Source organism: Eutrigla gurnardus, assembly GCF_963514095.1.
Source record: "Eutrigla gurnardus genome assembly, chromosome: 6".
NCBI lineage: Eukaryota > Metazoa > Chordata > Actinopteri > Perciformes > Triglidae > Eutrigla > Eutrigla gurnardus.
The window spans coordinates 29,590,090-29,602,147 of NC_139920.1; the positions used below are offsets into that span (position 1 = coordinate 29,590,090).

Genomic DNA, 12,058 nt, shown 5'->3' on the forward strand with positions numbered 1-12,058 from the left:
CTATGTCACATATGACATGTTGACACGTGGACGAGGCTTAAGGCCACGTTTACACGTAGCAGGGTATTTAGAGAAACCAATATTTCCCTTTACACATTTACATCAACCCGCATAAATACGCCGTCGAACGCCATTATTACTATGCCAAACCTATGGGTGGCAGTGTAGGGAGAAGGATAAAGCCATGCAAGCCAATCAGAATCCTCAGAATCAACAACAAGGAATAACACGAGCGACTTCCTGTGACGCTTGAGGACCTAAAACCCCCTCGGAGTTTGTAGAAATAATCGTTTTCTGTGATAAAAACACTGTTTTTGTGAAAATGAGAGGCCAAACCGCGTGGAAATATCTGCGTTTTCCCTTCGTGTAAACGGGGCCTGAGTCAGTGAGATTGTGGGTCATCGTTGTCCCCAACGATACTGAACTGAATTAAATAGACTGAAAAAACAAAAATAATTTGACTACCGCTTCTATTGAGGTTTTTGAATGAAGCTTTGAATATCTGTCATCATTTTTAATGTATTTTTCAAAGAAAATCCTTGAACAAAATACAAAATTTGAATATAATGATTCATCTTTTTTCCTAAGAGTTCGTTTTTTAATTAAATCCTTTTCCATTAATGAATATTACCCCCTAAGTGGGAGGGCAACCGTTTTTTTGACTGCAGTGAAAATATTGTTTTTGAAAAAAGGGACTATTTGTTCTGATTTTATTCTATTTAAAACCCGTTGTGAATTTTTTTGGAAATGATTACATCTCATTTCAAACGTTGGATCACACAAGCTGGAAACGAGCCTACGCAGCCACACCTTGAATCTCATTCTACAAATAGCAAAAACAGGAATAATATTAGTGTGGCGTAATCTTTGCTGTCAGCAACGAGGCGGAAACACCGGGTTCAAGCAGTAACCTGGCGTTCAAACGCTGATTTAGAATTTGACGTTATGAATGAAGCTCGGAATTGGAGAAAACTATAATTTATCTGTCGACAGAAGTTCCGTTGAGCTCATGAGGTGCAGTAATTATTTCGTGATCAAGACGAAACAATGGCTCACTTGTTCCACCAATATGGGAAATAATACCTTCCATATGAGCGTGTGCAAACATGTTAGAAGTGACAGCGGTGTCCTCATCGGTGTGAGTCAAAGTCCCAAAATCAAGATTGGAGTCAAAGTCCTGGAATGTCTTTTTTAAGGAGGGGGGGGGGGGGAGGGGGGGGGAGAAAATGGGAGTATTGCCAGCCTCCCCAAAAAGGAGCTGGCTGTAGTCGTTAAGTGCAGAGCCTGTACCCAGCATGCCTTTCCCCATCTTCCCCCCTTTCTCTCCTCATGTTTCTGAGGTCAGTAAACAAGAAGTGTGTGTTTCCCTTTAAGGAGCCCCCACCGTTCGCGCAGCGGAGGGGGGAGCGGCAGGCCTGCGGAACAGCGGCTGAGGAGGGGAAAAAAATCCAACAGAGGACGGTTTCAAGTCCCCCCAATAGAAACTGTGCCTGATTTGTGGCCAATGTTGGAGATGTAAAAAAAAAAAAAAAAAAAAAAAAAAAGAGAGAGAAGAGAAAGAGAGGGAGGGAGAGGAGAGAAGGAGGAGGGAGGAGGAGGAGGGAGGGGGAGGGAGGAGGAGGAGGGGTGGGGAGGGGGGAGGAAAAACACTAAAGGGGTAGCTATGGAGATGGAGCGTTTTCCTGGCTGCTTTCTTTGACAGGTGTTGAGTGGGGCAAAAGTCTTAAAACAGAATCCAGCATGTACGCCAAAGGTAAAGGAGCTGTCGTCCCTTCCGATAGCCAAGCGAGAGAAAAGTAAGTGGACCCGCGTTTTGTGAGACTTTACCTGCGTGTCGTGCAACCGAGGGGGGGCCGGAGCAACGGGGAGACAACTTTCTAAACTAGGGGCCGTAATTTAAAAGGAGTGTAGCGGATTTAAAGCGCGCTGCTCCCCTCTCCCTCCTCCCTCCCCCCGCGGACCACCTTTAGAGCTCTCAAACTTTAACAAGAACATCTTTACATTTTGCACTTTGGCGTGTTTTTTTTTAACGGGATATTTCTGCGAATATTGTGTTCGCGTGCAAAGCGCGCGCGCTCCTTCGCGTGTGACGCGGTGCAGTCTTTCTTCTCGTCTTTTGAAACGCGAGGCAACAATGTATCCGCCGTTCCGACTCCGTCCTGCAGCGTTCCGGAGCGGAGACGGTTATCGGTTCGTTTTTAGGTGTGGGGGGGGGGGGGGACGTATATTTTCTGTATGTGTGCGTGCGCTCGTGCCCGCGCGGACAAGGCTGCATGCACGCTCGTCCTGTAAACTTTTTCGGGAGATGTGTGAAGCCGCCGGACGGTTTGCGTCGTGGTTTCTTATTTTCGGGACAGAAAACGGGCAGAGCTGTTCGGGCTGTTTGCTGTGTGCGTTCAGGCGCAAAGCCGGGGAGGGAGAGGAGGAGGAGGAGGAGGAGGGGGGGCAAACCTGCGATGAAGGGTGAAAAGTTTGGTCCCATTCAGCGGGGGTAAACTTTTTTGGGGGGAACACGAGCATCAAGCTGTTAATACTGTGGATGTGGTATCATGTAATTCTTCATGGTGGAAATATTGCACAAAAAACTCCATCATGCTTTTATTTTGTTGCGAGATTTTCATCATAAAAGCACATTTGCCAGGATGGATCTGTGCTGTGATAATAAAGAGCCAGTGTAACTTCATACTGAACTGCGTGTTGTGTGTGTGTGTGTGTGTGTGTGTGGACCTCCTGTTTGCATCCCTGCTCTTTAGCTTGCTTCAGTCTCCCATCACAGTAGCTGTTCTCTCCTTGAAAGCACAGTCTGAGGTTTAAGAGCAGTGAGCAGGGATCCCTGCTGAGATGCTATTGTAATCCAGAATCCACCGTCCGGGTCCTGGAGGAGGCTGTGCACCTCCTCGGCATCTGTCATAGGAAACCACATTTCTGTAGAGGCTCTACTGTATTTTTCTTTTAAATGCATCACCGTGTCACATTCGATTGATGAAGCGTTCTAGAGATGTGGCTCGCTGGCGTGTGCTTAGTGTAAGCTTCCTTCCTCGAAGGCCACTTTGTACACTTGTGGTGCCACGAGCGTTTCATTTCACCCCAAATTCACATGATGTTATTGGAAAAGTGTGTGTGTGTGTGTGTGTGTGTGTGTGTGTGTGTGTGTGTGTGTGTGTGTGTGTGTGTGTGTGTGTGTGTGTGTGTGTGTGTGTGTGAGTGTGAGAGAATCCTAAATGAAAACAGCCCCGTGCGGTTTGATGAACAGCAGGCGGGGGTGACCTTTGAACCGGCATATGATGCTTTAGTATTGCATAGGAAACCCGGCAGCAGACGCCGGGCTGCTTCCACACCTGTTTGTGTGCCGTCGCTACTTTATTTACAATTCAAAGACGGCATGACGGGCTGACTGAAAGCTGCTCTGTGTGTTTTATTTTTTTTAGTCGCTTGTTCGGTGGGAGTGTGGATTATGTTCCATGTGTTATTGGGAGTGAAATCAGTGCAGAGGCAGCATGTATTTCAAATGATAGTGTAGGAGGAGGATTAATAATTTAACTCGGAAGAAATACAAGTCTTTTGGGAGCTCGGAAAAATGATGAATGCCTGTTTTTAAGGCTCCTTGTGAAGAACAAACTGCAGAATTTGTTTATCCAAGTGTGTTTTGTTTGCATTTATTTCATATACAAAAAGCTCCACACAGATGATAAAATATAATAGTCTTTAGACACGTGTATATTTAGTTAAGTGTGTGTGTGTGTGTGTGTGTGTCCTATAGGTGTAGTCCGGCCTGGGCGACGCTTGCCCTCTCCCCTCACCTGTCTTGTCGCCCTAACCTGCCCTGCAGGGCCAACACATGTTTCCTTGTAAACCTGGAGCTCACAACAGCTGCCTCAATGCATCACTGGATTAGCTCATATTCATATTTACATATTTATATGGCTCTTTACATATTCGGCTAGTAAAAAAACGGACCGAGGGGAGCCCCGGATGGACTCACTCAAACTGGATGACAGAACGTCACAGCTGCAGCTCGGCTGCTTGTCAAGTCACCTCATTAAATCGGCTAATAATTGGTCATCTCGGTTGGTTTCATGAAGTTTAAGACAGCCGCCATGTTTAAAATGCAAAAGAAACAAAAACACTATATCAACTCTAATACAATATATTAGGTGTTATACTTCTTCTGTTTCTATTCTAGTTGTGCTCGTTTTAAGATTCGTAAATATTGCATGTTGCAGCTCGAGTCGATAGAGAATGAATGAGATGGTGTGGACATGTGAGTGAGACGAGTTGGTTCTTCAAGGAGGATTGTTCAGTTCCTGCAATGACTTCTGTTCAAATCTTCACATAGAAAACATTAAATCAGCCTCCTTTTCACCGATTGGGTGTCATTAAGCGTGACGCTATAGCTGCTGAACTCTTTGTGGATTCATTTGGGAGTTTTGGGAACGGCCAAAAGAGCCGATGACTTCACCATCAGTTTTCCACCGCTGTGCCTTTTTTACCCGTAAGAAAATAACGAATCTGCGATGTTTCAGCGTTGCCGTTTGGTTTAATGGCTGCGGCTGTTAACGATCCTCCCGTAATGATGATGTCTTGAATTGTTCAGATTTGGTGTGGCGGTTTCGTCACGTTATCTGGTGTCAGAAACCTGAAATCGTCCTTCATGGTTATTGTACCGAATGCCACCAGAGTCGTATCCAGTTTAAAGAAAAGAAGTCCCCATACAGAAGCTCTAGTGTGTATTGAAGTGTTTGTAACGCTACACAAAGCTGTGTGTGTGTGTGTTTTCTAAATTTCCACAAGGCCTTGAAAGCGAGGCTTGAGTCTAACCTGTTCAGAAATGCAACATAAAACAGTCACATGTACATTTCACACTTGGATTCCTCCACGGAGCCGAGGCCTCGCTGCCTGGTTGTCTTCAGATCGCAGCAGCAGGACGGAGCCTTCCCTCTGCACATCCCTGAGAAACCTTATTGTAATCAGACATTTCAAAAGAAAACATGCTAGTAATAATAATAATAATAATAAAAAAGGCAAAGGAAGACCTGGTGGCCTTGCGACCAAATGAATTAATTATTCTCCACGCTATTTTTCTTTCCCGAGCGTTTTATTTAATTTAATTTGAACAGGGGTGCAGCAGCTTCAATATTAATGTCACCTTATTATGTAGAAGCTGGAACCTCTTTGTAATGTGCACCAACGAATCTGGCTTCCTAATTAAAGGTGCCATTCACAAAAATACTTAATAGTTTGATCAAACATTTTTTTTTTTTAAAGAAGCACATTCTTAATTTCCAAAAGAACTCCGTGTTTGTTTTGTAATCTGCCGTGTTTGTTTACAGACGTTTTTCAAGTGTTGCTCTTTTGGAGGAAAAGAACTTTAAGAACTTGAAGTTAATCAGTGTGTTTTGAACACTTCTTTACATCCTCCACTTCTCCTTTGGCTCCTCCCATCTATTTACATGCAGTTTAATGGGGATCTTCAGGTCTGAATGCATGGTGTTGATTCTACACAGATGGCTCTGCCATCTGCATTTTATCCTTTTGAAGGAAGCATAAAGAGCCAACGCACTAACATAGGCAGAAACATTGCACTGGAAGTAAAGAAAGCCTTGATTTACCCTCGGCACCCTTTGGCTGACTGCTCTCATTCAGATATGTCAACAGTCAATTAATGCTGCCTTTCGTCAGCTGCTCTGGGTGCATCCGCAACAAATTTGTTAGTTTTCTCACTCGAAATAAAGGAGACAGTATAAATATTGAGGCTACGTGCCTGAAGTTGTTAATCGGCTTGGCAGCGGCGCCACGCAGAAGACGAGTGTGTGTGTTTTATTAGCGTCAGGTAGGCGAGGAAGACATCCTGTGTTCCTCCACACCAACACCGGTTCATCACCGACGCTGTGAGAGCTGCATCGTATCGTGAACCGCTGTGAGAGGGCGAGTGGTGATGACAGATAATCTGATCACAGATCTGCCTCTTTGACTGGAAAGTTGTCAGTGAGGTTTGAGGACGTTTACAGGTGAGGCTGACAGGTGTGTGTGTGTGTGTGTGACGGTGTGGATTAACCCGTGGCTAAAGCCACGCATGTTTACACGCGTATTGACACTGATTTGTTTTGACAAAGGAGCTGCCGTAACAAAGCTAAGCAAATATAAACAGTGTGTGCGGTGGGAATAAGCTTTAGTGAAACAGCTTCACGGTATCACAGGTGTCTCAAACAATCTCTCATCCCCCCTTCAAGTGAAACATCGCTGCATCCACACCCGTTCACCGCCACGCCGCCACATCCATACCATCTTTTTGATAAATATTTAACATTTAGGAAAGAATATTTTGGTCTTTTTTGTGTTTTTTGTGTTTTTTTTTGCTCAGCGCTGCCACCTGGAAACATGAATTATGCATAAACATGTTTATCTTGTTGTTAAAGATTCTATATGAAAGTGGATGCAGCTGCTGAACTCTCCTCCATCACTTCCTCCGCTCATACCTTACCTCACCCTGCCCCGGCTCTCGCTGCTGAATTATTGAAACGACGACATGAAAGTTAATTTGCTAACTGTCTGCGCTTTAGCTGGCTAAACTCAGCCGAGATGCTCTCGTCTCCGGAGGCGGGCGGAGGGAGAGGGGAGGCTCGGATGGGGCAGCCTGGGGCTAAATGTCAGGTGTGCTTCCTGGGAACGAGGCAGCCGGAGAGAGATCTCCTTGAAGTGTGGACGTTGAGCAAAGCACTAGTTAGGTTCGGGCCGGAGACGGAGGGAAGATGGGAAATGGCGTAGTGGTGGAAAAACTCAGATCTGCCCCGCTTGGCTTTGTGTCTCTTTTTAATGTAAAGTCACACGGCGCCTTTATGTGACGAGCCTCGACATTTAGTCAGCAGACGAAGCGTAGGTCTGATATTCCTTCTCCCACTCGGACGGATCTCCTTCTGCTCATTATGTCATTTGAATCGATGCACTTGATCGGTACGTTTCATCCGCGGACGGCTTCGGCTGAGGGAGAGAGGGAGTGGAAAGCGCCGTAGAGGAAATGCGAGACGCGGAGTGGTTGTGGTTTGTCCCGTAAGCATCTCACCTCATCTTTTATTCCTGAGCGACATGTGTAACTAGTGCCGGGTTCACAGGAAAAAGGAATCAGGGTTTACAGCATCCGCAGAGGAAAGAGTTGAGGCCCTGACCTTCAGTTTCCCTCTGACACAGCTCTCCTGTACAGTCCAACCCCCCCCTCCCTGACTCCTTTATCTACCTGGCCTTCCTCAGGCTTTGCTCCATCAGCTCACAGAAAACTCTCCTCCTCAGCCGGGTTACACTTACTGCTTCTGACAGGGTAACAAAAGGTGTCCCCCGAAGCTTGGATTGAATGAGTATTTTTAAATAATATAGTAGTAGTTTTTAAATAATAGTTCACCACCCCCCACTTCTAAACGCTATTCAACTGACTGGATCACATTCTGATAATGAGAAGACTCGTATCGAGTTTATGCAATACTCCAAGCAGCCACTACACCAACATGGATTTATAGCCCAGCACTGTTCCTGGGGGAACGCCTCCTTTTTAAGTCAAATGAATCCATGTTTTATGTACAGTTAATATTCTCCCTAAAACACACTTCAATGAGCATCAATCAAAGATGAGACAGAAATGGACGGATCTGATCTTTGAAGTAGCGTTGGTTAATTCTCTTTTTACTAGCATTTCATTTTGAAAAGTTTGGTTAACAATTTAATTATAATAATGTTATTTGCTGGATGGATGTAAAGGTATGTAAAGGCAAGACATCATTCATTTCTTTATTTCCAGACTGAAAAACTTTCTTTCACACTTTCAGACAAAACGTCATTAAATGTGATAGACTTGTGGATGTTTCACTCGATGAGTTCAGATCGATGTGAAACACTGACAAAAGCAGTTTGGCCTCCTTGTGATCCTTTCCTCCGCACGTAATCCGCCGCCTTTTCTGGCGACGCCTCTTTTGAAGAAACGCTGACCAACCCCTCCCGTCACCACGTCCACCCAAAAAACACATGCACGGTCAAACTATTAATCCTTTTTTGTGTTTTAATCCAGTGTTTACGGTACGTTTCTGACGTGTTGTATCTGATGTAAGAGTGAGAAACAGAAGAGGCGATAGCATCTGGTCGCTAGTTGAAACCGGTTTGGACCAGCTGTAGCAGATCGTTTTCTTTTAGCAGACGGTTGTCAGGACATTGCAGTGAAATTTTTTGTGATATCTTTCAAGAGATAAACAATCAGGTTGCTCAACTCTGCCGAGGCTCATTATTGATTCGCTCAGTATCTTCCAACCCAAACCTCATACCTCTGTGTCTGCTGGCCTTGATGCATGTGATCAGCATAAAACCCACGGTTTCTCCCGCCGTACACAAAAAGCCCAGCAGCTCTCCTTCTGCTTTCAGTCAGACCTGGAGACGGTCGCATGCAGATGATTGCATTCTGGGATGTCTGTCCAGACGGGTCAGACTGGTTGTGAGCTTCATGACTAGACTGAATATCCAAGGTGATCCTGATGATTAAAGGAGAAGACGTTCGTTATGACGTAGTCCAGAGTCTGACCCGGCAGCTTGATCCCGTCTTGAGTTAACAAGGCAAAGACGGTGACGAGTAAAGGTGATGAGTCGGCCGTTTTTGAGAACGAAAACAATGATGATGACATGGAGTTGGTTTGATTTTAGCGGATCAGGTTCGGAACAACTTGCTGCCTGTTTGCGGACTTTTGTTTGATATTTGGGAAATACATTTCATCTGCTATTCTTGCTCAAATTTACATGAGAAGAGCGATTCGACCCTTTCTTTTAGCTACAATTGGGAAGCTGATAGCGTAGCTTAGCATAATGACTGGAAACGGGGGGAGGGGTTATGTGTTGGACTCTTTCTTAGGGAGCAGTGATGTCACAGAGTCTTGTTGCCAGGTAACCAGACGAGTGAAAACATTACATTTACTCTTTGTATCAACATATCACACAAGAAATGTCATAATTGGCAAAACTAATGGTTAGCTAATTGAATCAACATTATTAGTATTAGTTATTAATGGGTTCTCTTGGTCTCCTCAAGACTTAAGTATTCACCTTTCCAAGCACAGTTGGCATATTTCTCCTTACAACAATAGTTTCCACCATTAATAATTGCTGTGCTTTGTTCAGTCATGACTGGAAGAAAGTGTAAATTATAGTGCCAAAATATTAACACTGAAGCAAAGGCTTGTTCTTACAACTGAACCCACTGAGGATCAACACCAAACTCTTTGGCCATTCGCTACTTGTAGCAGCGACATAGCTGTTGTTTGTTGTGGTCGACTCCCAGCAGTTCTCACTAACACCACTATATATTAACCGTAGGAGAGTTAAAATGTGAGTATTTTTGATGCTTGCATTGCTCATACCAGCAATCACAATTTGACTGTTTTTTGTTTTTAATGACTGAGCATTGAGACAGTTGTATTAAAGTTTAATACAAATCAACATGATTTTACTTTTACTTGCTCGTGGTTGCCCGATATTTCCGCCAACGGTCATCCCTCTACTTACGCTACGTCGCCAAAATGGCAACCATAGAGCATCAGAAGTATCCAGCATTACACACTTGAGCATTCTGAGTACCCCACCTGGTCTATGAGTACCCCACCTGGTCTATGAATACCCCACCTGGCCTATGAATACCCCACCTGGCCTATGAGTACCCCTTCTGTCCTACAAGTACCCCATCTGGGTAAGATAGATAGATAGATAGATAGATAGAAAGTATGTAAGTAAGTACAGAAGAATGCAAATGAATACACAGAATTGTTCTTTTGGTCTCTTTTCAGTATTTAAGATTGAATAGATTGCTGATCTTCCTCTACGTGCGTCGGTTATCTGCAGCGTAACGTCCGACTTTGACCACGTCTGAGAGATTTCTCTCGTCTCGTCGTGTTCCTCTTACCGTCTGCATGTCTTGTTTTCAGCCTCCAACCACAGGGCCGTGGCCGGGTGCCACGGAGGCTCTTCAGCCCAGAGCTGCAGAGCTTTACATCACACATATACAAGCCGTCCACAGCGAATAAGATCCCCATACTGTGAAATCTCCTTGATCCAACTGCCATCTAAAATGACACAGTGGTGATTTTCTGCCAAATTGTGCACATTTGCTGGATTTACTACGTCGACAGGCTACTTGGAATCAAACTAGTGTGTTCACATTTAAGGGATGATGAAAGGGCATGAACTTGTTTTCTTGTTTTGAATGAATTTAGAAATAATGTGTAAAAGCTTTGCTGCCTCCATCCTGACTGCTTTCTCTCTCTCTGTGTTGCAGGTTAGCTTTATATGTGTACGAGTATTTGCTGCATGTCGGCGCACAGAAATCAGCACAGACCTTCCTGTCAGAGGTAAGACGTTCTTTCAGTTGGACTTCCTGTCTGCCCCCCCCATTGTATGCCCAGGAATGCAATTCACATTATATGTTCAAGCTGCTGTTGCGCAATCTTACTGTGGAAGCTGAAAACTTTAATGTTAATACATCATGAGCCCAGACGGCTGCTGAACAACAGCAAAGTTCTTTCTGAGTGTTTATTAATATCGGCTACTTTAATATCATTACCCGCCCGTCATTAGTGCTAATTTGTAATCTTTAACGTTGTATAATTGGAGCAGTTTGACATATTGTGAGCACATGTTGTTCACTTTCTGCCGTGACATTTAAGAAGCAAAGCCAGTGGTGTTAAGTGAAATGGGAGTTCACCTTTTTGGACTGTTTGAACCGTTCTAAACGGGACCATGTGCTCCAGGTCTGCTAGCGTCTCGTATGAGGGAACGGTTGGAGAGGTAAGGTCTGTAATGTGTTGCATCCTCTTCCTTAATGGATATCCTTCCTGCTAATGGTCCGGCGTCCCGGCCGTCTCCTCTCCAACACCTCTCCGCTGGATGAAGCTCCGTATTCACTGAACATGAGAGTGATATAAATCTGACTCTCAGCTAGAAAGTAAATACGCGTTTTTCCTTAAATGTCAAACTATTTATTTAATGGATGTCGATAGAGCTTCTGCTTTCAACCGGAGCCATTTATTTTATGTCTTACTTGGCCTGGCCAACAAAACTGTCACTAACAATATGATCATTTAAAATAAAAAATAATATTCTAGTTGAGGAGTATTAAAAAAATAGAGAAAATGCCTCATAAAGAATCACTCTTGCTAGAACGCGGGTGTATCAATCAGGCAGAAATTGGTTGCCGTAGCGCGTATTGTGGAGGCGGGGCTGGCGGCGGGGAAAGCAGGGCCGCTGGAGGCCGCCAACCACCACGAACGCACGTCTAATATATGATGCAAAGATGGAGGGAGCAGCAGAACCTCCCTCATTTCAGAGCCCTGGTGGGGGAATCTTCTCCTGGAGATTGAGTGTTATTGGTGAGCTGCTGGGAAGGGGTGAAGTTCTGGGTCGCAGGCAACCGGAGGGACACACACACACACACACACACACACACACACACACACACACACACACACACACACACACACACGGCCTCAAACTGGAATTTAAACAACATCTACACAGACGGGGATTAAAACAACATACACGCAGAGACACACAGTCCATGTCCACGAGGCACGCATGCTAAGACCGCTAAGTCGATTTGATGCCAGTTGTCTCAAATGTTGCGCCTGCAACAGTATATTGCTTAATGATTAAGTTTATATTTTGTTTAGTTGTCATGTGTGGTCAATGCATTTAGATTCGGCTGACAGTAATGTGTACGTATCCAGAGTCAGACACAGAAGCTCGACCCCAGAAAGTGAATTCTCGACTCACACATGCTGATAAAACCTCTGGTTAGTTAGTAAGTTGGTAAATGGACTATCACTGCAAGGAATGGCTATTTTCCTGAATAATCCGCCATTTAAGCTTGATTCATTGAGCAATCATTTTGTCTTTAATATAACAGAAAATAGTAAAAAAAAATCTGAAATGTATATGTATTATATTTCCCATAACCCCAAGTTCAAAAGACTTATTTTTATTCTTCTTAAACCCAAAAAGACGACAAAAATGCCAAAGAATAGCATTAAATCCTCACATT

At 44.3% G+C, this 12,058-nt stretch overlaps 1 protein-coding gene across 2 annotated transcripts in view; it reads left to right on the plus strand.

Annotated features, from left to right (window-relative positions):
- The first annotated feature begins 1,600 nt into the window (after positions 1-1,600).
- ssbp4 (single stranded DNA binding protein 4) overlaps positions 1,601-12,058 on the plus strand; it is a 79,597-nt gene continuing 69,139 nt past the window's right edge. For both annotated transcript variants that reach the window (XM_084012216.1, XM_084012217.1), the window contains exons 1-2: positions 1,601-1,796; positions 10,298-10,370. In XM_084012216.1, coding sequence (XP_083868342.1) covers positions 1,741-1,796; positions 10,298-10,370 — 129 coding nt within the window. In that variant the 5' untranslated portion in view covers positions 1,601-1,740. The remainder of the gene's footprint in view (positions 1,797-10,297; positions 10,371-12,058) is intronic.